Genomic DNA, 26,153 nt, shown 5'->3' with positions numbered 1-26,153 from the left:
GATGACTTTTCTGAAGCTCTTTTAATTTTTAAAAATAGTTTTAAGGAGATTTTGAAAAGCTTTTATACTTCAACATAATTCCCAGGTATAATTAGGTCTCAGATCAGTAATATTTCTAATATCTAGTTATTTGCTTTGCCTTAATGAGATTAGAAAAAGGATACTGAGAAGAAACCAATATTAATAAGGAGTTATGGAAATAAATGCTGCCTCTTCCTATGTTTGTGAGCCATGCTAAGCGGACATGCAGAATATATCATTTCTTTGTAACAAAACCTAGCTTGAAAATATAATCTATGAATTTAGCTAATTATATCATCCTAGAGGCCCGGTGCACAAAAATTTGTGCACTTGGGGGGAACGGGGGGCCCTCAGCCCAGCCTGTGCCCTCTAATAGTCTGGGATCCCTCAGGGGATGACCACCTGCTGGCTTAGGCCCACTCCCCAGGGGATTGGGCCTAAGATGGCAATCAGACATCCCTCTGGCAGCCCGGCAGCCCTCAGGGGATGTCCACTTGCCAGTGGGGAGCGGGCCTAAACTGCAGTCGGACATCCTTAGCGCTGCTGAGGAGGCAGGAGAGGCTCCCACCTCCACCACTGTACTGGCAGCCATCAGCCTGGCTTGTGGTTGAGCAGAGCTCCTCCCATGTGAGAGCGCCCTGACCACCAGAGGGCAGCTCCTGCATTGAGCGTCTGCTCTCTGGTGGTCAGTGTGTGTCATAGTGACCAGTCATTCCCAGTCTTTCTGCTGTTAGGGTCAGTTTGCATATTATCCTTTTACTATATAGGATAGAGTCCTGGTGCACAGGTGGGGGCCGGCTGGTTTTCCCTGAAGGGTGTCCCGGATCAGGGTGGGGGTCCCCACTGGGGTGCCTGGCCAGTCTGGGTGAGGGGCTGAGGGCCGTTTTCAGGCTGGCGGGTGACTGAAGCTCCCAACCTCTCCTTTTTTTTGTTTTTTTTTTTTTAATCTGGGATTTATTTACCTTCTATGGCTATCACTGGAACTGAGAGCCGGCTTTAGCTCTGAGGCTCGGCTCCAGCTCTGAGACCTCGGCTGCTGAAAGCAGGTATCTAGGTTTGTTTGGCTTCTATAATTGAAACACTGTTGCAGCTCCAGCTCTGAGGCCCGGCTGGCTGAAAGCAGGTTTCTGGGGTTTGTTTAGCTTCTATAATTGCAACATTGTTTCTTAGAGTGCAGCTCAGAGGTCGGCAGCAGCAGGCGGGGAACCTTGGCTTCCTCCATCACTGGAGCAAGCAAGCCTCCTGTTGGCTTCAGCTGCCTGGCTGCTAGCCACCACGTTGGTTGTCAGTTATTTTGCATATCACCCTGATTAGCCAATGGGAAGGGTAGTGGAGGTACGGTTAATTACCATGTTTGTCTATTATTAGATAGGATTGTTCTTTTCATTTTGCCTTCTATGATAATCACAACTACATTAATATGATAACTTTAACAAACTATAATAAAAATTGTTTCCATTTTTTGTTCACTTATTTAGTAAATGTGATTTGTAAATCCAGGAATGATAGTAGTAGTAATAAAATATAAATTATCAGGTCATCATATTCATCAGGTTATTAAAATTGCAATTGCCAGAATTTACTTCCATAAATGAGTTGTATTTGTATCAGGTTTTCAAATATAACCAATATATTTTTGAATTCTTCTCTTTTGGATAGTCTCAAGACAAGACGTCAGGAGGTATTAATCCAGAACCTTGTCCAATCTGTGCTCGGCAGCTGGGAAAACAGGTGAAATTATAATAAACATCACTTGCATTTATAAAACACTTCAGTTTTCAGAGGCATTGCTATTTGTCTGTTTATGCCATTTCAGTCAACTTTCTGTCACTACTAATGTTCTGGTGCCTGATGACTCTGGCTTCTCCTCCATTGTAGATATGTTTTGCTCTTCTTTTCTCCTTGTCCATTTGAGCTCTCACAGTCTGCACAAGTCCCCTCAAGTAAAGGAAGTGCCCTTCATTCCCCGTTGCACTAAAGGTGCACAGGGTACAGAACAGTACTGCTCTGTCTACAAAAATGCCACTGAGTCTTTTCCTGCAGCCCCCACTTCTGGGGACCCTGACCCAGGCCTTGACAGCAGAGGTGCACCTAGAGAGTGTCATGAACTGCGTCACCCAGGAAAACCCAAATAACCCTTTCCCTTTCCCAGTCAGTGTTTTTATTTTTATTTTTTTAAATATATTTTATTGATTTTTTTACAGAGAGGAAGGGAGAGAGATAGAGAGTCAGAAACATCGATGAGAGAGAAACATCGATCAGCCGCCTCCTGCACATCCCCTACTGGGGATGTGCCCGCAACCCAGGTACATGCCCTTGACCGGAATCGAACCTGGGACCCTTCAGTCCGCAGGCCGATGCTCTGTCCACTGAGCCAAACCGGTTTCGGCCCCAGTCATTGTTTTTAAACCGAGCTTATATATCACATTTTCTCAACCTTTAGTGTGGCTTCTTTTCCAAGAGGCTTTTTAGTTCATCCCGCAAAGTACCTAGGGAAGGCCCAGCCACACACCATTTTTCCATTCAAGTACAGGCACATCATAGCTTAGGGTTTAGGAGCCCGTGACTCCTAGCACCATTCTGTTTTTATTATTATTGGTGGTTTTTTATCAGGTGGAAAGTTTAAATAATTAACACAAGATGTCAGAACTTTTAGAACTGACACCTCGATTAAATCTAATGCTCTTCTACCCCAACCCCTGCCAAAAAGGGGAGAAATCCCCATAATATGCTCCAGAAAAGTTATTGCATCTTTCTTAAAATGTGATAAGGGGGGTTTCAAAAATGTATTTTTGTTTGTTTATTTAGTAATTTTTAATGTATCCCAGAACCACTTTTAAAATATCTGAGATACTAGTCCATCTTATTTCCTATATAATAAATGCTTTAACATGGGAAAATGTAAATGTATTTAAAAGTTGTATGGACTATTTTGAGTGTGATATTGCCTCCAAATTAATGCTGTTCTTAGTCCCTGTATTATATCTGCCATTAGAGTGCTGAAGGGGTAATTCACATTCTTCCTAAATACTGAAATGAGAACATCACCTTCTTACAAATAACAGTGACTAGCTGACTATTGTGCTCACTGTTAGGGTGAGCAGAACTAAACACTATGAAAGCTTACTCTGACTAGACTTAAAAAAATCATTCACTTAAATGTACAGCTTAGTTTTTATGACTTAAAGAATACTCATATCATGAAGTATTTAGGCAGTGCAATGATGACTTCTCCTCTTCATATACGTATACATTGGAAGGGATCTTCGGTAGTAACTCCCTGAGCATGTTCTGTGTTTTCTTTTCCAGTGGGCAGTCCTGACCTGTGGGCACTGTTTCTGTAATGAATGCGTCTCCATTATTATCGAACAGTACAGCGTGGGCTCCCACAGAAGCTCCATTAAGTGTGCCATCTGCCGCCAGAACACGTCTCACAAAGAAATCTCGTATGTCTTCACCTCGGAGAAAGCCAGCCAGGAAGAGGACATCCCTGTGAAGGTGAAGTAGATTAAGAACATGTAGAGGAGTACTCAGGGCAATGAGAAAATAAAAATCAGTAGGAACCACTGTTGTCTGTCTGTGGACACACTGCCCGAAAGCCTCAGCTTCACCATCTACCCTCTCCTGTGAGAAGAGCACAAGAACACTCCCTCCATCATAGTCAGCAATAGGCATGCCCACTGTGGCCAAAAAGTGCCTTCTTAGAATTCCACTTCCCTGTTATTTTCTATAGTATTTCTGTCTACTACAAATAGTGCTCTGGATACATTAGAGATTTATTTAAAGAAAGCTTTTTTCCTCATTCTTTCATTTAGCCCTGAATATCAGGGGAAAAGGATATTCCCAACCATGTTGAAGGAGCAAGTAGACTGGTTACTGAAGTTAGTGGTCTTTCAGGGTGCAGCCTAAACTTGGCTTTATTTCTCTAATTTTTTTTCCCATGCTTTATTCCAAATTTTTTTGTTGTTGTTAATCCTCACCCAAGGATACTTTTCCATTGATATTTTAGAGAGAGTGGAAGAGAGAGGGAAAGACAGAGAGATACATTGATGTGAGAGAAACACATCAATTGGTTGCCTCCTACACATGCCCTGGTCAGGGCTCCGGCCAGGGAGGAGCCTGCAACCCAAGTATGTGCCCTTGACCAAATCAAACCCAGGACCTTTTAGTGCTCAGGCCAACTCTCTATCCACTGAGTCAAATCAGGTAGGGCTTCATTCCAAACTTTAAGAAAGTGGCCATAATATGAAATCCAAACAGGATCTGTAATTTATTCAGGAAAGGCCTGTACTAGACTTTTTGTTCTTTGTATTTCTTAAACGTGATTTGTTTTTCCCCTAACTAAGCTTAGATGAAGGACAAATAAATACATGAATGTAGTATGGGATGTTGGCCAGAAGAACTAGCCGAGAGAATGGTGGCACATGCTCTTAAGCAAGAGGTGATATAATCTTTTTCCTTAATTCCTTCTCCTTCTGGGTCCTTGAAGTTCTCTTCTCCCTATGTTTAAGGATTGTATTTTGGGGTAAAATTAACTACCCCATTTAGGCAGTCTCAGTTAAGATGTTAGAATATTAGGCAGTTGTTAGGATGCCCCCTCCCAAGGAAACTATAGTTGAATTAAAAAATATCTAATTGCTCTTTATTCCTACTGTTACTTGAGTAAAACCTGAAAATATCAGTTACATTGCTGTCTAGAAAATAGTAGAGAACATTTGGAGAGACCAGTTTAGGAGGCTACAGCAATAGTGATGTCTTTGATTACATTGGTGGCAGTGGAGATGGTAAAAAGTGGATATATTAAGAGATATTTAGAGTAAAGTTGATTAGCAAAACAGAATGTTGTAGGGGCTGATGAAGAAGATTTCAGAGGTGACTCCCTGGTTTGTGATGTGAAAAAGTCAGGAAGATATGGTGCAGTTACTATATTAAGGTATTTGGAAGAGGAGTACATTTAGACATACTATCTTTGAAGTGCCTAAGACATTCGATTAGAACTATCCGGCAAAGTGTTAATATGTGGAGCTGGAGATTTAAAAAGTCAGTCATTGGCTTCAGAGATCTTTGCAGCCATGAGAGAGCATGAGATGACCTAAGGAAAGGAACATAGAAGTTAGCTTCTGATCAGGTCCTACAGACTCCATAGCTCGTGAAGGTGGAAAAAGGGAGCAGGCTAAGAAAGGAGACCTAGCAGGAGAACTGCAGACAGCACTCCAGGCGAGTGTGCTGTCAACAGAGGCCCCAGGAACACTGCTTCAATAAGGAGACTGTCAGCACTACCCAAATAATAGGTAGAGGTTCGGCTATCAAGCAAACAAGCTGTAAGATTAGATGTTCTTAGCAAGGAATAGGTGATCTTCTTTAGTCATTTTCAGATAGGACAGTTTTCAGTACTCCAGATGTGGCTGGAGAAGTGGGTGACCCAAGTGAGGTGAAGAAAAAAGGCCTCTAGAAGATGAAGCAGTGAGACCCAGATGTTGAATGGGTTGTCCTCGTGCATAATATCTAGCGTGGTTATGCTTTATTCTACTCACCACACGAAGAACTGCTTTCCTTCTCTGTCCCCCTCTCCTCCTTTCTTTCCACTCCTATAATTCTCCTTTTTCTTCTCATAAAAATGATCTTTCTTAGCTCTTTCTTCTTTTTCTTCTGTCTATTCCTCTGGCCTCAGGCATCCCAAGGGCTACAGATGGCATTCCTGCCTAAGAAGGGCTGCTGACTCTTAGATGAAAGCATTCACAGTACAGAGAGCAGCAGAACTGCTGTGTCAGGCCTAATGCGCTGAGGTTTAGGAAGTGATCACTCTAGCTACGAGTAAACAGTACAGCTTCTGTGAAACTGAGTCATTGAACCCATCAAACCTAACACCTGTTTATCCTATGGCAGCTTTCCTAGAACCCAGGAAAGAGACTAAGACAGTTCCATTTGTTGTCCTATTGGGACAGGGGTATCAGTGTACAGCTGTATTCATTGTGCTCTGATTTCTTCCTGTCTTTCATGGGTTTTGATGAACACATGAGTTAATTAAAGCATCTTGTAAAAAATTATAAGACTACAGAATTTACTAAAGTTAATTTATCTTTTGTTATAGATACACATATTTGCATTTCTTTTTTATTAAATATATGACTGAATATTGTACCTATTATGCAAGCAAATTGTATCCCTCTTTCACATTCTCACCTTGCTTCTTGCTGCCTTTTCTGTCATCATTTGTATCTGTCACTTCTGCCTTCTGCTGCCTGTTCCCTTTTCTTAACTTCTGTCACTTGTCTGCCCTGGTGTCTGCCACTTTGCCTTGAAGCATCTGCTTATTGTTGTCTCAGACTCTCACTGGACTCTTCTGACTTTCTAAAACTCTCCCACGAAATGCTCACATCATCTAACCTGGAGTTAAGGATGTAGTCAGATAAAGATGGCTCTATGTGAATAATGAAGGCATTATTTTGAAATTTTGTAAATATTAGTTCAAACTATACCTAAATTTAGGGGATTTTTTATTATTGATTATCAAATCCCTGATCTTTATTAAATAACCCTGAGAAGTAATTTTTTAATTTCATTACAGTTTTTATTTTATCTAAAATGTTTATTTCCGTTCAGCCAGTGTGACTCGGTGATTGAGTGTCGACCCATGAACCAAGAGGTTACCAGTTCAATTCCTAGTCTGGGCACATGCCGTGTTGTGGGCTTGATCCCCAGTAGGGGACATGCAAGAGGCAGCTGATCAATGATGTTTCTCTTTATCAGTGTTTCTACTTCTCTATCCCTCTCCCTTCTTCTCTCTCTAAAAATCAATAAAACCATATTTTTTAAAATAAAATGTTTTAAAAAATAAAATGTTTTATTTCACTCTAAGCCAATAGTTGAGATTATTGAACATAATAAACAATGTAATATCATACATAGTGCTTAATTATGTAGCTGATCTCAGATAATAAGTATTTAAAGAATATAAAAATAGTATTAAATAACATAAGACATTTTTTTCTACTGGTATTTCATAATGTAAGAGATTCTATTTATTGACCATAGAAATAAAATGAATACTGAGATCAGAATGTTCTCTATAGTGGATGCTTGTAAGTTAAAGACTGTATCTGCCCTAACGACAGTATGACAGTATTCCTAAATGACCCTTGGAACCTACTGGACATTTCACAAAGTAAACAAAATTCCCCTTGCAAGTCCTGGCAACTGCCAGGCGTTTTGGATACTGAAGTAGGCCTCCTGGCAGAACATAGCCCCACGTGGCATGTTCCCTGTGTCCTAAATTTGACTAGGTTTCACGCAGAGCATTTTTGTTGGTGGAAACCCTGACCCTGTACTGGACAAGGTTTTTATGTCATGAGAAGTTTCTATCCAGGAGAAAATGTACTTCTAAGATTTAAACCATAAATTATCTTTATGAAATTACCTTTATGAAGAACTTATACTTTGTGGAGTATAAACTCCACTAAATGTAGAAAGGACATTGTTCTTGAGGTGGGGACTTTGTTTTATTTACTACTGTGTCCCTAGCATCTAGAATAATGCCTGGCATGTAACAGGTACTCAGTGAGTGGATGGATGGATAGATGGATGGATGGACAATTGAATAATATTTACATATTAGAGGCCCGTTGCACGAATTCGTGCACAGGTAGGGTCCAGTCAGCTGGCCCCAATTGGGGCCGATCGGGGGTGGGCTGGCTGGGGACAGGGACCATGGCCGGTTGGCCAGCTGGCCCCACCTCCTGGTCAAACTCCCAGTCGAGGGGACAATTTGCATATTAGCCTTTTATTGAATAGGATAATATCCCTAAGACCTTTTGGGTCCAAATAAAGCTTTTACTTTTTTGCTATTGCTAACTTATCTCTTGAAAATCATTATTCAAGGTGTTTAAAAGAACAGGATAATATTTTGATGGCCTTATGCATTGTAAGATTTCCCACAGCCGAGGTGGAGTTTCCATTGAACTTCATTCAAGTAGCATGTTAATGCTTAAGAACCCAGCAATTACCACAGGCATTTGCTTGAAAAGTATTCCCACTTTATGAGACCAGTCATACAAGTTGCATAACGGCACCAAGTTGTATCTGTCACTACCAGTTTGGGTTTTTAGCATGGTGAACAGGTGCAGACAGAAATAAAACAATGTTAGCTGGTCTTAGTGGAAACTACTATGGATAGCACAGGCACATTGAGAGAGTTAGCTCTACTTCAAAAAGAAAACCAGAGTAAAAGTAATGGAAGTCATAAAATACCAAGACAACAAGTGACTTCCTCCAAACTGAACAGTAGTGGGAAACATTCAAGTTATTTGCAAGTTACAAACCACCAAAGAAATTTAAAGAAAAATCTATGCTACAAAATCTTATCTTCAGGGCCATATTTCTGTATGACTCTCTGTTGTGCTTTTATATTCAACTAGAGCAGTGGTTCTCAACCTTCTGGCCTTTAAATACAGTTCCTCATGTTGTGACCCAAGCATGAAATTATTTTCGTTGCTACTTCATAACTGTAATGTTGCTACTGTTATGAATCGTAATGTAAATATCTGGTATGCAGGATGGTCTTAGGCGACCCCTGTGAAAGGGTCGTTCGACTGCCAAAGGGGTCGCGACCCACAGGTTGAGAACCGCTGAACTAGAGGCTCAGTGTATGGGTTCATGCACCAGTGGGGTCCCTCAGCCTGGCCTGCACCCTTTTGTAATCTAGGACCCCTCCGGGGATGTTGGACTGCCAGTTTTGGCCCGATCCCTGCAGGCCAGGCTGAAGGACCCCACCAGTCACCAGTGCATGAATCCGTGTACCAGGCTTCTAGTGTGCATATGAGATCTTTGGTTAATCTCTTCCCGCCTTCCCCCCTCCCCACTTCCCTTTGAGATTTATCAGTCTGTTCCATGTTTCCATGCCTATGCGTTGAGCGTCTGCCTCCTGGTAGTCAGTGCGTGTTATAGCTACCGGTCGAATGGTTGGACACTTAGCATATTAGCCTTTTATATATTTAGACTAGAGGCCCGGTGCATTGATTCGTGCACCAGTGGGGTCCCTCAGCCTGGCCTGCACACTCTCACAATCCGGCACCCCTCGGAGGATGTCAGACTACCGGTTTCCGCCCAATCCCTGCAGGCCAGGCCAAGAGACCCCACTGGTGCACAAATCCGTGCACCAGGCCTCTTGTATGCATATAAGATCTTTGTTTCCTCTTTTCCCGCCCTCCCCTTTCCCCCCTTCCTTTTGAGATTCATCAGTCTGTTCTATGTTTCCATGCCTGTGTGTTGAGCATCTACATCCTGGTGGTCAGTGTGTGTCATAGTGAACAGTCAAATGTTCAGACACTTAGCATATTAGCCTTTTACATATATAGACTAGAGGCCCAGTGCACAAAATTTGTGCACTGGGGGTGGGTCCCTCAGCCCAGCCTGCGCCCTCTCGCAGTCCAGGATTCCTCGCTCCTTACCGCCCGCCTGCTTGCTGAGCCCGGCTTCTGGCTGAGCGGCACTACTCCTGTGGGAGTGCACTGACCACCAGGGGTCAGCTCCTGCATTGAGTGTCTGCCCCCTGGTGGTCAGTGCACATCATAACGACCAGTTGTTCTGGTCGTTCCACTGTAAAGGTCACTTAGGCTTTTATTATATAGATTCTCTCAGGGTGTAAATTCCATAACTTGTGCACTTTTGAGGATAAAGAAAATTCCCAGCAAATACAAAATAAAAAAGGATAAACACATATGTACCTATCATATAGTTTTGGTAATAAAAGTGTTTTATATTGGTTTTCCCTTCTGTTGTTAACTAAATTTTATCTGGTAATAATGTGTTTTCTTCTTTGTGTTCAAAGGGTAGTCATTCTACAAAAGTGGAAGCTGTGGTCAGAACTCTGATGAGAATCCAGCTTAGAGATCCAGAAGCTAAAGCACTCGTTTTCTCAACGGTATAATGAGCATTTTCATCCTCACTGTTAACACTGACTGGCTTTCTGTCTAATCATTCTATATCTGAGAACTAGTTATTAAAGTTTGCCATATTATAGGTAGGATTTAGAATTACTGATAGATTATTTTCTATGTCCATACGATAGAATTATTTTTATAGAATTTTATGATGCTTCACAAGACAATTCCAATAGCTACATTTCGTGTTTTTATATTCCTTTTACTTGGGGATTTTCTTATATTAATATTTTTAACAATTGGAATCTGGTACCTTGAAAGTCTCATTTCGCAAATGAACTTGATTGTTTAAGAGAAAGATAAATAATCAACTGAATAAAAATTCTAGTTTTCCTTTTGGAAAGATAAATAACCACATTCATTAAGCACCCCATTATTAATTTTCTATTATTTATGCTTAATTCAGTTCTCAAAGATTATTTTCTTTATCCTATCTTTAGCATTTGATTAAAAAAAAGTAAAAACACTACCATTTCAATATAGTATTAAATAATATTGATGGTACTTCATTTAAAGGTTTTGGTTTTGTGTTTACTTAATTCTGAGGTACAAAAGTTATTTTGACTTAGTTCCTTTTCAATTCTCTTAATGTGAAAGTGATGTATAAATATTTTCTTATTTTATGTGTTCTTAGTGGCAAGATGTATTAGATATTATTTCAAAAGCTCTCACTGACAACAACATGGAGTTTGCACAGATCAGTCGTGTGAAGACATTTCAGGTATGCCAAGATCTTCTCATGTTTTTTAAAGTGGGTTCAGTTGCAAATGGAAAGTTCTGTTAACTAGCTTACTTTCATTTATTGCCTTGTGTCTTGATTAATTATAAAGCAAAGTAGAGAAACTATAGTTATTTTCTTTCTGTTCAGTTATACCCATAGCATGATTTCTTCTGACTTGAGGTACATTTCTTTAATATAACAAAAGATGGCCTATAATATACCTTTTGAGTGGACTGAGGCCTCATGCCCCTGGGATTAGGTTCTAAATTCACTGCATCAGGCAAAACTGCATGTGGTCAGATTGTCCTTACATCACACTCAGTGCAACAACAGTGCACACCCAACAAGGCAAACATACACAAAAAGACCAAGTGAACATTGAGCAGATTCATGTCTCTTATCATACATACTCTAACACATTCTTACTCTTGTTCTTCTCTCAGCTCGTATAGTTTAATTTGCATACATCACATAGTGATTCAACTAGAACTTAGGAGATACTTGTACTCATAAAGTCAAGCAACAAGTTTACATTTTCTAAAAATAGTAATTTTACATTTAATTTTCTTAGCTATTATATTCCACAATACCATTAGGCATATTTAACATGAGCTGTAATATATTGCTCTTATTTCTAACTGATCCAGCTAAAATTTAAATGTACCTTTCTTTTTTAGGAGAACCTTTCAGCATTTAAACATGATCCCCAAATCAATATTTTGCTGCTGCCCCTGCACACAGGTTCTAATGGATTAACTATCATTGAAGCTACTCACGTTCTCTTGGTGGAGCCCATATTGAACCCTGCCCATGAGCTTCAGGCCATAGGAAGGGTGCACCGAATTGGACAAACAAAGTAAGGACTTTAATATCAGTCATGTTTGGTTCAAGTTCCTAAGACTCTTCATTTGTATTCATCATAACCTATTCATTTTTAATCTCTTCCTCATTTACTAAATTTTCAAGTATTATATAACCAAAGGACATTTTGAGAAGTTTCCAACCCTCCCTCCTCCAAGCAACAAACCCCCAAATTCTCCTAGATTTTTGCCTTTGCTCCTTCACAAATTACCCTGATACTTTGTCAGAGAAGTTTCTTAAACTGCTTAAGACAACTGCAAAGTTGAAGGCATCCATCATAACTTTGGGAAGAATTGATTTTTTATTGTCTCAGGTAGTTTGTATTTAAAAGAAGTCATATTTCATGCATGACTGAACACAAATATCTCCCTTTTAAATTCTTCCCCTTAGGAAGAATTTAGCCTCACTCTAAGACAGGTCTACTCTTAGAGATAATTAGATTTAGTTTAAGGCCCAAAGCAAACCTAATAGTATATATCAGGGGTCCTCAAACTACGGCCCGTGGGCCACATGCAAATACAAATATTGTATTTGTTCCCATTTCGTTTTTTCACTTCAAAATAAGATATGTTCAGTGTGCACAGGAATTTGTTCATAGTTTTTTTTTAAACTATAGTCTGGCCCTCCAACGGTCTGAGGGACAGTGAACTGGCCCCCTGTTTAAAAAGTTTGAGGACCCCTGGTATATATCATATAGTATGGTCTACTTTTATTCAAGTATCAAGATGGACCATTATTCTTTATAAGGTCGCTCAGATGTATTACCTCCTGGATTTTAGATGCCTTGAATGTTTTTCAAAAAAATGCATCTATATGAAGAACTTATTTAGTAAATATTGATTGAACACCATTGTGCTGGATACTGAAGAGTCAAGTTGAAAAAGACATAATCTGTTGTCCCCAATGAGATTAGCATGTAGTACAGGAAATGAATGATTGAATATATTGCAGTACAATGTGCAAAAATATAATAGAAGTACTGTGGTAACAAAAGAAGGGAGTGAGCAGTTTGTGCCCTAGAGAGTCAGAAAAAGCTTTATTTACGTTTAGTCTTGAAGGAATAATTATTTCAAAGTTGGGCTAAAAAGGGGTGTTCACACAGCCAAAGAGAGTCTTATTTTCAGAAACACAGAAGAGATAACCAACATAATGTTTCTAGGGACAGTAAGGAGTTTGCAATTGCTGAGATGTAAGGTATGAGGAGAGCAGTGGCAGGAGATGAGGTTTCCTGGGCCAGGCTCAGACACATGGACTGCTCTGTGAGCAATAACTGAGAGAATAAATGATGATTTAATATTAAGCAAATGCTTAGCAAAATATCACAAAGTAATACAATAGGCTTATTCTACAGTACTACCAAGTATCATTTAAAATGCAGTTATGTCTTACTGGTTTGTTTTTTTGTTTGTTTTTATGGGGGGTTTTTTTGTCTTATATTTTTAAACATAGACTTCTTGTCTAATCAATGTTTCTAAAGCATGCACTGGACTCTTCTCTGATGTAAGGCCACAGTCTAAAAGAATATTTAACACTACCTGACAATTCAACCATGCTTCCCTAGTAAATAGATTGTCCTACTTTCTAAGGAGACTATCTTAAGTCTTCTACATCTTCCTCCTGCCCTTTGACAACGATCTAGCCTCATACAGGGAAATCAGATACAATCAGATTAGAAGTGCCTCCTCTTTCCATCACTAACTTGAACAGTCTCCTGTATCAATATCTACATACTTCATTCAGTGAACTTATATTGAGCACCTGTCTGCCAGGCACAGTTCTGGGTGCTTGAGATGCCCATACTGGGGCTTAAATCCTGGTTATAAAAAGTTGTTAGAGAAGCAGATGGTAAACAATAAGCATAAAAAGAAAAGTATATACTGTGTTAGGAGTTAGAAAAGTAGACTTGGGTAAGGAGGATAAAGAATGCAGGTGGCTGGCCAGGACAACATGGGGGTCTTGTGGAGAAGGTGATATCTGAACCAAGGTGAGTCGTGAGATAAAGAAAGCCCAGCAGATACCTTAGTGAAAACTATTTAGGTAGACAGTACACTCAGTGCAAAGGCCCTTAGTCAGGAGTATGTCTGGTGTGTTTCAGGAATAGGAAGGAGCCAGAGTTGCTGAAGCAGAGGGAGCAAAGAGGAAAGAAATAGGAGATGAAGTCAGAGAGTTTGGCTGAAGGGCTCTGTGTGTGTGTGGACTATATAGGGCTCAGAGGCCATTGGAAGGCTTTGAGCAGAGGAGTGACATGAGCTAATGTAAGTGTTGAAACAGTCATTCCAAATGTCATGTTTGGGCATGGGGAGGGAGGGGGGCACAGGGGAGGCTAGAAGCAGGGAGACTAGTTAGAAGGCAATTGCAGGAATCCTGGTGAGAGTAGAAGGTAATCTGGACCATGTTAACAGTAGTAGAAATGGTGAAACGCGGTCAAGTTCTGGATTTATTTAGAAAGTAGGACCAGTAGTATTTGTGAACAGACTGGACGTGGTGTGTGAGAGTCAGGTTAACGTATGGTGTTGGCCTGGACAACCGAAGGATGAAGCTGCTTTCTGTGGGCCTGGGGAAGGCTATAGGACTCGGGGAGGGAACGGCAGAACTTCATCGTAGATATAAGTTCGAGATGTTATTAGACATCCAAACGGAGATGTCTGTTCTGTAATTGGATATAGATGTCCAGCGTTCAGGAGAACAGTCTGGACTAGAGAGATACATCTGGAAGCCATCAGCATATAATGGTATTTTTAAGTCTTGAGACTAAATATGGTTACCAACAGAGACTGTAGGTAGAGAGAAGGACCAAAGATGAAACTCCAGAGCACCCCAAAGTTTAAGGCTCTGGGAGAAAAGGAAAAACCAGCAAAGAGGATAGATAAAGATCAAACAGTGCATTAAGAAGAAAACTGGGAGATGTCCTGAGAGCCAAGTAAAGAATGTAACTCAAGAAAGGAAATATGATCCACTGTGTCATGTACTGTCCAAATGTCAAGTAAAGTAAGGATTGAGAATTGATCCTTAGACTTAGCAGCATGGAGATCAAAACCAGTTTGGGTGGAGTGGTGGAGGCGAGGGCCTGGTGTAAGTGTAAGATAGAATAGGATTTTATTTATTTATTAACAAACACTTTTATAAGAGAGAGGGGTTAAGTAACTTGTCCAGGGTCACATGGCTAGTAAAGTGGTGGCAAGTTTCAAACAGCCATTCTGCCTCAGCACTCCATGCTTTTAACCACAATGCACTGCAGATTGTAGAGCTAGTGTGAGTTTTGCTGCAGAGAGGAGAGAAAAGGAAGAGAGTGGGATCAAGAGAGTTGTGTTATTTTCCCCTTTTCATATGAGAGAAATAATAGGAGAATGATGCATTAGAGACAGAAAAACTAATGAGGCAGGAGTTGGGGAGAATGCTGGGCTAGTACCTTTGAGTGGGCAAGAGGTGTAATTCTCAGTGTAGAGACTGGTTTTAGGCAGAAGCGCAGATGGTTCGTCCGTAGTAATAGGGAGGCTCAGTATATTCCAGACATGTCCCTTTGGCTCCTGTCCCAGATGCATCCATCTACTTCTATCTCGGTACCTGGATTTGTGGACACTACACCTCCCCTGGATGCCTGTCTTATAGAAAACTTGAGATTAACATGGGCAAAACAAAACTATTCCTACCGCCTGCCACCACCCCAAGGCTGCCCCATCTTAGAATGTGGCCCTGTCATCTGTAGTTTCTGAAACCAGAAATCTAGGACTCTTCCATATTTCTCTTTCATACCTCGTATCCAAACATTATTTCAGTCTTGTCAGCTCCATCTCCCCAAAATATTCCAAATCTACTGACTGCTTACTGCCTTCACTAATACAACCAAGGTCCAGCCCACCCTTTTACCTGGCCGACTGCAGAACTTAACTGGCTTCCCTGTCTCACTCTTGCTGCCTACCAGTCCAGCCTGCACTGCAGCCCACAGGATTCTGAAGTAGAACCAAGTGTAACTCAAATCACACATAAAATCCACTGTGGATTCCTATTATAACCATAATAAACCCAAATTCCTGCCGTATCCTACAAGACCCATGCTCTGACCTGTGCCCACCTCTCCAGTCTTGCTTTCACCTCTCTCTCGAGTTTATAGGATGTTTCTGCCACCGTAGCTTTCTTTCCGCCTCTCGAACATTTTAAGCTTGAACCAAGCATGTTTTTTTCTGGGGCTTTGCATTTATTTACTGTTTCTTCTGTTGGGATACTCTTCCCACTCCTCCTTTGCTTAGTGGCCTCATTACCATCAGTCATGTTTCAACTCATGTCAGCCTCCTCCTGGCATTATCTGTACCTGAAAATATCATAATTGTTTATGTGTTCATTGTGTCTCCCCTCATTTATATGTGAGTTCATTGAGATTAAATAGTTCATTTTAATGAGCTGAACCACCACCATCCCCCGCTAGCACCTTGGTTACTACCTGCCAACTGACTGATGGTATAGCATATGCAAAACGAAGTGTGTTTGTTCCCATTAGTTTTAAGATGGTTTTAAACTTGTAATTTTTATGTACCTCCTAGACCTACTATTGTACACAGATTCTTGATTAAAGCAACAATAGAAGAAAGAATGCAAGCAATGCTGAAAACTGCTGAGAGGAGGTAGGTGACAGTTTACTTAGTGGGTGGGGAAGTTTTTCTGTTTATATATAAGAGCTTCTTCACTTAGCCGAAACCGGTTTGGCTCAGTGGATAGAGCGTCGGCCTGCGGACTGAAGGGTCCCGGGTTCGATTCTGGTCAAGGGCATGTACCTGGGTTGCGGGCACATCCCCTGTAGGAGATGTGTGGGAGGCAGCTGATCGGTGTTTCTCTCTCATTGATGTTTCTAACTCTCTATCTCTCTCCCTTCCTCTCTGTAAAAAATCAATAAAATATATTTAAAAAAAAAAAAAAGCTTCTTCACTTAGATGACCACTTAGTCAACAAAAAGGTACAAGTGCAAATACCTTTTAAAACTAAGGTATGGCATTTTACCTAGCCAAGATTTTTCAGTTAGTGCTTTCTGTATTTGACATAACGTATTAATAGGGAGTGTAATGTATTAAAATGTTTAAACTATCCTATTGTTCTTTGCCACAGTAGACTTTTAAATGATATCCATCTTCATGCCCCACCTAAAAGCCTTGGTCTGATGTCTGTAAAATGACACTGAAGTGCTGCTTGAACCTCTCTGTGTGTTAGTCACACACAGAGAGAAAGATCTGGACTTAAAACTCTGCTGGTAATCGTGGTGTTAACTCCAAAGGCGAAACAGCAGCAGAGACCAAAGCAGCCTTAATTTTCAAAACTCAGTTTTGGAATCCTAAAACTTCCTAATATTTATTCCATAACTTGGTTCTTTAAAGTCATTTGAAAACATAAACAAATGCTTTACTGCATCCTCATGAGATAGGTGTTTTTAGAAAGTACACACAGTAGAGATGGGGGGACTTTGCATAGGTGGCAAAGAAGCAGTTTGAAACCAGACATTGTCTTCCATCGGTGTTTAAGGGAAGGAAGGAGCTGACCACCAGAGTTTTTACCTCAAACATGAGGCTTTTTGTTGTTGTTTCCATACATAACAGAATTCAGTGATTATATTTAAGCTGCTTCAATAAAATAGCAATTAGAAGATATGTTGAAGTTCTCTTGAAGCCAATTAACTTGCGATAATAAGAAGGTAAATTGTAAGGTGGGAGCCTTAGTAACAGTTGGGGAGGTTTTGTTTCTTTGTTTTATTAATTGTGCAAAGAAAAGGCATTTTATGACAAAGCCTGAAAATAATATATAGAAGTCTTCACTAATTTTAACAAGATATAATAATGTTCCCATCACCCACTTTCTTCTGGGAGTTTCTTATGACTCAGGTAAAAAAACTTGAGGACAAGTAATCCTTATATTATTGTAAGAATATACTATCTTTATATTCTTATATGTTATAGTATTATAAGGCTAGAACAATAGATAAGACAAATGAAATCATTTACTCCTTGGGGTCTCTTTCTGACTCTGCTCACCTGGAAAATCCTGCAGTCACACCAGCTCATCGGCGAAGCATCCAGAGGCCTCTGTCTTGACCGTGGCTGATCTGGCAGACCTCTTTACCAAAGACACTGAAGAACTTGAATGAAGTGCACCTGATTCAGTCTGCAAATGTCAATGTATTTAAAAACTGCCGTAGCTTGTAGAGCAAAGTCACAAACTATCCAGTAGATGTCAGTATCCACTGTCCTTAGGCAAATGGATTTCCTTCTTTTCCAGATGTACAGTGTCCCAGTAGTCATGGAGACCTTTTCAATATGCTGTTTCCAGAAGATATGTAAAGGTTTTAATTTTTCACTTCTAATAAAACATTTATTTTTGTTCTGAAGACTATATCTGAGTGAATGAAGGCAGGTACTATGTACATTTCTTTTGATAAGGTCAGTCTTAAAAAGGGTTGGAACATGAGAAAGTAAACTAGCCTAGTTTTGTATGACCTGGTTATACAACCAACACGAATCTCATTTTTGGAAGGGCCTTCAGTATCTTTAGCACATAACTCAGCAATATCTTGTAAATACTATTTTTAGTAGATAATGAATTACATTAACTCCTAGTTATTTAAGTAGGTTTAGACTCTAACTCCATACATAGTAACTACAGTACTACACCTCCTAACAATAACTTAATATTAGGCAATTATTTCTTTTCTCTGTATCTTGCCACGAAAATTTGCAACACTTTTTCTGTTTTTATTACATGTTAAACAGTGTCAGTGTAAGCAGTTAACTTTAAATAGGGCTTCTAAATGAATTAATATTTATCTTAAAATTAACCTGCTCTCTCTACTTTTATTTTTTCTTGTTAAGTTTTACATGTTTTAAGATTAATGTATCTGTAAATATCACAATTTTTGTACCTTTAGTTCTTATTATGACATGGAAATATGGCAGGTTTTTTAATAATCATTACTATACTGATGTCTTGCATTTCTTTCCTTTCCCGTGTTCTTGTGTATGTAACTAGATTTTTAACCAGAAATATCTAAATTTACGATCGGGTTTGTTATTTTATTCCACTAATACTTATCTCAAGGACCAGTATTTTATCTTTGAAACAAGAGAATATCATATTTACATCAGCAAATAATTGCAAGTGCTAATAACTTAGTGTTTCTTCTTCTGTGAAGAATTAATGGACTTTGAAATTGGTAACTAAGGAATAGTAGCTTATTAAATCTTAGCCATTTGATATAATACAAATGCTCCTGTTTTGTTTTGTTTTGTTTTGTTTTGTTTTGTTTGAGCCTTCAAAGTTTTAAATGACCCTCAGGACTTCTGCTTAGCTACGCAGAAAACTGTAATGGAAACATCCCCTGAATCACATTGCCCGAGATGCTCTGGTGCTTAGTTAAGGTGCAGTTTCTTTTTCTAGGTTTGAGATAATTTAGCTGAAGAAACACACACACATTTTTGGTGCTTATTCTTTGGTGAAGGGAGATATGCATTGATTCTTTTATATGAGATTAAACAGAACTATTATTTTTATAGCTCTTTGCATGTTACAAAGAGCTTTCCTGTACATTCACGTGTTTAATTTGCCCAACAATCTTGTGAAGTTGATAGGATTAACATCATTTCTATTTTAAAGGAGAACTGAGGTTCAGAAATATTGAGAAACGTGCCTATGATACATACCAGTTCGATCATGCAGCTCAGGTCCCCTGACTCCAGCTCTCACGTTCTTCCTCTCACTCATCTGTTTCGCTGAGATTCAGACGCCCATGGTTATAACTAATGATGAGCATATTTTAGTATTTCTGTTTGTTTCCTAGTATTCCTTTTGAGCTAAAGTTGTAGGGGAAGCAATTTGATATGCTTCAATTTTGTAAAAAATCTCTCTATATATACATACATACATATAAATATGCCTGTCTGTGTTAGAGGAAAAACTGCTCTTATTTATTTCTGTAAGATATCAATTAAATAAATATTTTAGTGGAAGTTGAGATCTGGGGATTTGTTTAATTTCTAAGCTGTAGAACATACAGTGTGGTTTTCTTTGTTTTGGGGGTTTTTTTGTGTGAGTGTTTTGTTTTTTGTTTTTTTTGTTTTGTTTTTTTGGTTTGGTCTCTCAACAAAAGATGTCAGAATTGTTTATGTTACAGACATTTGTTACTTCTTTAAAACAGTTGTGACAATTCTTCCAAATAATTATTCAAACAAATATAGATCTAACCCCCACACTTGGCTGCAAAAAAGAACTTTTTTGTTTCCTTCTTCCATCATTTTATATTCTCTGAAATATCACTGTGCTTATAAATAGTAGTTCGTAAATGGTTGCTGTGCTAATACAACAGTGAGAAATCGTGAGCTCATTCTAGTCCTTAGGGAGCTTAAAGTACGTTTGGACGTAGGGAACCATTTTCTCTTAAGTGGGTCGGTTAGCTTATAAGACTGAAAAGACTTCTTTACATACAATGTAAAATACATGTACCATAATCTTTCTAATTCCATAATCGTCTGCTTCAAACCCAAGAGCTTTACTGTGTTTATTGCAGCTTCAACTTTCCTCTTTGGATATGTGCTCTCAGCAGCATGATCCATGCATTTGATTTTAATGATTGGTCCCTTCCCTATCACATTAATAACAACAAACTAAAAACTCTTGACATAATAATTCAACATGTAAAAGTGACAAATACTTTACAAATAATTATTAAACTTAACAGTACTTATCAAAATATTTAGGCACTGAATTTGGCAATGTGAGATTAATCATCACCTCAAGCTACCCTTTCAAGTGGACAAAGGAAGAAACGGGTCCCTGAAATCTTTCCCTGCCATCATTTGCCAGTTCTCCCAAGGTTTAGTGTGCTAGAGTTTTTTATAATTATGAACCTCAAAGGATAATCTGTAAGAAATGCAAAATCACCTATGCTAAATGACCTCAGGTTTAATTAAATTGAGTAAAACATATCTTTCAGTTTTTCTAGAATTTAAATAAAATCCTACAGTAATATGCCACTTTATAATTTTTAACTGGCATGCCAATGTAAAAATGAAATGTCATTAAAACAGTGCAGTACAAGCAATGCATTTTAAGCCTGGCTACTTTGATAAAGGAAATCTAATCTTCAATGGTATTTCTTCAAAGTAGGATCGATTAACTCGATATTTTATAAAATTTATGAGAATCTCCATATACCTCTGTTACGCTGTGGAGAATGCAAACCACTTGCAAGTATTCCTTTGGAGGGAGGACCATGTGAGTAGTTGATAACCCCAAAGGGAATTCAACTCTCATCATAGGCATGCAGTGTTAATAGAGGTGTCCAGAAGTTCATGTACCCAACACTTTAAAAAGGCCAATATTCAGTATGTCAAAGTTTGGAGTAACGACGGGTTTATTGATTGAGAAGGCACCTACTCGAGAAGACGGGGCTTTTCAAATCCATCTAAAGCAAGCACAAAGTCAGGCTTTCTTGAAACTCAGGGAAGAGAAAATGAGAGAGGTGTTTTTGTAAAAGCTCAAGCCTACAGCTGAATTCCTCTAATGATTATCAAGTCTAAAGAAGGCCATGGGAATAATACAGGCCCAAACAAGATGCGACCTGAGAGACCAAGCATTTCACACAGTTATAGAGCAGAAAAGTGTCACCCACAGAAATCAGCAGGAGAACTTGGCAGGGACCAAAATTACCATCTCTAGCCTTCCCTTACTTTCATCAGCATTTCAGGGGCTAGCTCTGTATCTTGTCTTTGAGGTCCTGCACCATCTGTTGTATCCTATTCCATTATTTAATATCAGTGACTCTCAAGACTGATTTTGTTCATTGAAACTGAATTTGTTATATTGAAACCAGATCTTTTGTACTGAAGCTTATGCTTTTTTCCCTTGCAAAATAGAAATAAAATTTAACCTCCATAATCTGTGTAATGATCCTTTATACAGGTGACCATTGTTATTAAATTGTTCAGTAACTTTTTATTGCTGCCTATCAAATATTCCATCCCTTCCAGCCTTTTCTTAAAGGTCTTCCTCTTCAAACCCCTTAGGTGTCTTTCTCTCCTCAAAACCTGCTCCTATGCTCCTCGCCCCTCAGAGAGCCTATTCGAGGAACAGTTTTGTGCCAGGACATATTTCTAACCTGTGGGATTTTTTTTTTCAGGTCTGTATGATTAACAATTCAGATCACTGACCCCTCCAGTGCCTTGCAGAACAAATATTTGTATCTAAATTTCCTTCGAAATTGAGTGTCTCCTCACTTTATTAATAATTTATTTAGGGTATATCTACTGAGATTGCTGTTAGTTCTGACCAAATAATTGAATCAATACCTCGTCCCCTGGGAACTGACCTTTAGACCACTTCACAACCGACGTTCCTTTCCCTTAGACCATATTCCACTTACTAAGACCATTTCCCCTCCGGACTTGCCCAGGATCCAGACCCACCCAGAGAGTTCACTGCCTAAAAAGCCTGTCTAGAGTCCTTTAAAAATCTCTGACTCCTGGTCCTGGATTGCTGGCACCATTTGGGTGCTCAGCCCGTCTGGTCTCCAGATATAAATTTATAATCCCTCACCACTTTTGGCCTCGTGCATACCTCCTTCAGCAACCCTAACAAGTACCTGTGTTTATTTTCTTTCAAGACCATCTAGTTTATGTTTACCCCATCCCTAATTCTGTCCTCAGACCTGCAAAGGCACTTCTGCCCCTTGTCACCCAGCTGCTGACAGTCCAGTAAGTGCTACATCCAGTTATTTTCCCATACTCTTAATAAAGATTTTCATTGACTAAGATGAGAGCATTACTTGCTGCTGTTGATCATGTTAAATATATTTTCCTTTGTCACAGAACATAATCTTTGGTAAATGCAAACCCATGTTTTAAGAGGGACTGTATTTTGGTACCTGATCTGGCTTGATTATATCAATGTTTATAAATCATTAGCTATTAAAAAGTTATGCATCATTGTGGAATGTTGTAGCAAGTTCTATGTACATTTTTATTGATCATAGTCCAGGGCCTAGTCTAGAAAGAAATCTATCCACTCATCAGCATCAATAGATGCAGGTTTAGTGGACTTTGTATAACAGAGTTCTATTTAATTTTGCATCTTACACTTTGTTTAAAAACAAATTGTCGAGGTTGGATTGGATACAGCAGCTGAATTTTTACACTAAATATTGTCTTCATATGAATGTAAAAGGACTGATACTGTGTGACTGCTCTCTGACCACAAAGATAATGGTCACCTGTGATGAGTCGCCTTGGTTAGGCGGTAGTACCAGTTACTCAGTCAGACACTAATCTAATCTAGGTGTTGTTGTGAAAGTGTTCTGTAGATGTGATTAAAGTCCATAATCAGCTGGCCTTAAGGGATATTATTCCAGGTGGCCTGGGGGTGGGGAGGAGGCTTGATTCAATCAGTTGAAAGGCCTTTGGAACAGAAGTCAAACTTCCCGGAAGAAGCAATTCCACCTGCAGACTGCAGCTTCAGCTCATGCCTGGGAGTTCCAGCCCCGCTTCCTGATGGCCTGCCCTGTGGATTTCAGACATATCTAGCCAGCCCACCACAATCACATATCAATGTCCTGCAATAAACCCCTTAACATATATATCCTACTGGTTTTGTTTTCTCTGGTTGAACTCTGACTCATAGAAAAGCTAATTGGTGATACTGTTTATGCTGCTACTTTTAAATAGCATTGCAATGTTTCTAAGAACCCCCAAAATGTTTAGACATAACCTAAACATGTAAAGAATGATTACTCACACACACACACAAAGATAGCTTTTGAAATGAATAGCACTGGTGTTCAATAGTAGCCTCCAATGTGGTATATGCACATTCCAGGAATAGGCAAGGTGTGGAAAAAAAATACTGGAACTGATTTTGAGTGGGGTATTATTTATAAAAGAGAAATTAAGTTTCTTCTTAATATGCAGATCAACACTAACACCTTTATTCCCATCTTCTTAGATAGTAGTCACGAGTTGCCCAGGTAAGTGAATATGGGAGTTGCTCATATCCTCTATCAGGCAAAGAAGGTGTGATGAAGAATTTCATCCTTGTTTCAAGATGTCAGTGAGAAGGGGCCTATAGCAGCCAGTACAATTTTGATTACCCATGAAAAAGGAATTTTAGGATGCAAATGAGTTCTCAAAGGAGATAGCAAAACTTTCTGAAAGATTTTAAGAAAATCTAGGATTTTTTTCAAGTACAAGTAAACTTTAAGGCTCTTTTGAGTCCTGTGGTTAAAAAAAAAAAAAAAACTATGGTATTTTCCATTTTAGGCTCTTTTTTCTTTTTCCCAAAATACATGGTTGGTAAGTTCCAGAATTTCTTTAGCCATGTGAGTAACAAATACCAAAAGAGTGGGTTGCTATTTCCTTTTCTATAAAGTTAGTAAACACAGAAAATGCAACTATTTCTTTCTAAAAATTTATCAAGGATTTCAATGAATTCAGTAGAAAAGGCATTGCCTTCCCAAGGGTAAGCAGTAAATTCTTGTTGAACTTCATTGGTTGGAATAACTAACAAAACAGAGTCACATCAGAGCAGAGATGTGTGGGTTACTAAAACATTTGCAAACATCCTATCCACTATAGAGACCTAGTTGATAAACACTGAGAAGTCATTTAAGGTTTCTCTTGTGACTGTACTAAATGTGTTTTATATTTAACATAACTGTTGTTTGTTTCTTATTCTTGGATTTGGCTATCAGTACCTAATTGTTACACGGACTGTATTTTGATTAACTTTTCTCTCCAAGATTTATTTATTCCCTAAAGCTGTTTATTTCTTCTGGACTCCCGTGAATCCAGCTGCCAAGAAAAGTGGTGGCTTTGCCCTGAAATCACAAGGCAACTTTAGCACCAGTCGGTGGATCCCAGGTCTAACGGGACAGTGACCCAGATGAGCAGGTCATCCTGCAAAATAATGACATAGTGTTACCCTGTTTCTCTCGTATTAGACAAAATCATAGGTTGTTTTTCTCTTCAGTTGGAGGCAAATTCAACCTTTAAAAGCACTGATATTCAACAGTGAAAACAACCCAACACAAAAAAAAGGATTTTTTAATTAAACTATTTTTATTTTAAAATGAGGATGTTGAAAGCATAAGAAATCTAAAAGTTCTATAATATTACTTCCAAAAATTGTAGTTTCTATCTAAACTAAACATGTGCCTTCAAAGATGATTATCAGGTAGTCAAGAAAATAGTAGCCATTTTAATCTTCCCTTACTGAGGAGTAATTGACAAATGTAATTCTATATATTTAAAGTGCACAACATGGTGATTTACACACATTGTGAAATGATTACCAAGATCAAAGTAACACATCCATCCCTCACATAGTTAAGGTGTTGTTTTTTTTCTGTGTGTGGTAAGAAGGCTTAAGATCTCAGCAGGTTTCAAGTATACAATTCTATGTTATTAACTGTAGTCACCATGCTGTACATTAGAGCCTCAGAACTTAGTCATCTTATATGTGAAAGTTTGTACCCTCTGACCTATATCTCCTCTCTGAAAAAGATATACGAGTGGCTGAAAGCACATAAAAAAATGATCAACATTAGTCACTAGGGAAATGCAAATCAAAAGCATAGGAGGGATTGGAAAGGGGAGATAAGGATGAAGAAGCAGAACACTGGATTTGTAGGGCAGTGAAACCATTCTGTATGATAATACAAAGGTGGATACATGTTATTAAACATTGTCAAGACCCATAGAGTGAACACTAAGAGTGAACAATAATGTCAGCTTTGGACTTTGAATAATGATGGCGTCAATATAGTTTCTATTGGAACAAATAACCAGGTTACCACTCTGGTGCAGGATATGGAAAGGGCAGGGCACATAGGAGGTATATATATAGGAACTGTACTTTCTGCCCAATAAAGAGACTCAAAGAGTAAAGTCTACAAAAAAAAAATACACAATGAGAGAGATACCATTTCATACCCACTAGATGACTATAATCAAGACAATGGCAAGTTTGGGCAAGGATATGAAAAATTGGAACCCTCCATACATTGTTGGTAGAAAGGTAAAACAGTAGTACAGCCATTTAAGAAAACATTTTGTCCATTTTTTAAAAAGTTAAACATACAATTACCAGCTATACCACTCCTCAGTATTTACTAAAAAGAAGAGGAAGGAAAGACTTGTATGTGAATAGTCTGGCAGTTCCACAAATTGTTAAATACAGAGTTACCAGATGATGCAGCAATTCTGCTCCTATGCATCTACCTGTATGAGCTCAAGCTGTCATAAAACATCACAGACTGGGTGACTTAAACAACAGAAATTTATTTCTCACAGTTCTGGAGGCTAGAAGTCAAAGATCAAGGTGTTGGCCAGTCTGGTTTCTTCTGAGGCCTCTCTCCTTGGCTTGTGGACAGTTGCCTTCTCCGTGTCCTCACATAGTCTCTCCCCTATGTGCATCCACCCCTGGTGTCTCCCTTAAGAAACATCCAATCCTGTAAAGAATTTTTATGAGTTTATTTGAACCCAACTGACAACAATTGCCAGAAAGTAAAATCTCATTAGATTCAGAAAATGCTCTGAAGAGTGGCAGTTGTGCAGCTTATTTTATACAGTGGAATCAAAGGAGGAGACATA

General features: G+C 39.0%; 1 protein-coding gene across 2 annotated transcripts in view; it reads left to right on the top strand.

Moving 5' to 3' along the window:
- The window catches only part of SHPRH (SNF2 histone linker PHD RING helicase), a 66,448-nt gene extending 48,540 nt beyond the window's left edge, over positions 1-17,908 (top strand). Inside the window, exons 25-31 of one of the 2 annotated variants that reach the window (XM_070417846.1) lie at positions 1,681-1,752; positions 3,331-3,519; positions 9,848-9,940; positions 10,594-10,680; positions 11,358-11,536; positions 16,080-16,160; positions 17,572-17,908. In XM_070417846.1, the coding sequence (XP_070273947.1) occupies positions 1,681-1,752; positions 3,331-3,519; positions 9,848-9,940; positions 10,594-10,680; positions 11,358-11,536; positions 16,080-16,160; positions 17,572-17,668 (798 nt within the window). In that variant the 3' untranslated portion in view covers positions 17,669-17,908. Of the gene's footprint in view, positions 1-1,680; positions 1,753-3,330; positions 3,520-9,847; positions 9,941-10,593; positions 10,681-11,357; positions 11,537-16,079; positions 16,161-17,571 lie in introns of those variants that run through there. The other variant, XM_070417847.1, reaches the window with a different exon arrangement.
- The last annotated feature ends 8,245 nt before the right edge of the window (positions 17,909-26,153 follow it).

The sequence above is a fragment of the Myotis yumanensis genome, unplaced genomic scaffold (assembly GCF_028538775.1).
Source record: "Myotis yumanensis isolate MYYU_CA2020_CCGP unplaced genomic scaffold, mMyoYum1.0.hap1 SCAF_6, whole genome shotgun sequence".
NCBI classification, from domain to species: Eukaryota; Metazoa; Chordata; class Mammalia; order Chiroptera; family Vespertilionidae; genus Myotis; species Myotis yumanensis.
This window is presented reverse-complemented; position numbering and strand designations above follow the sequence as displayed.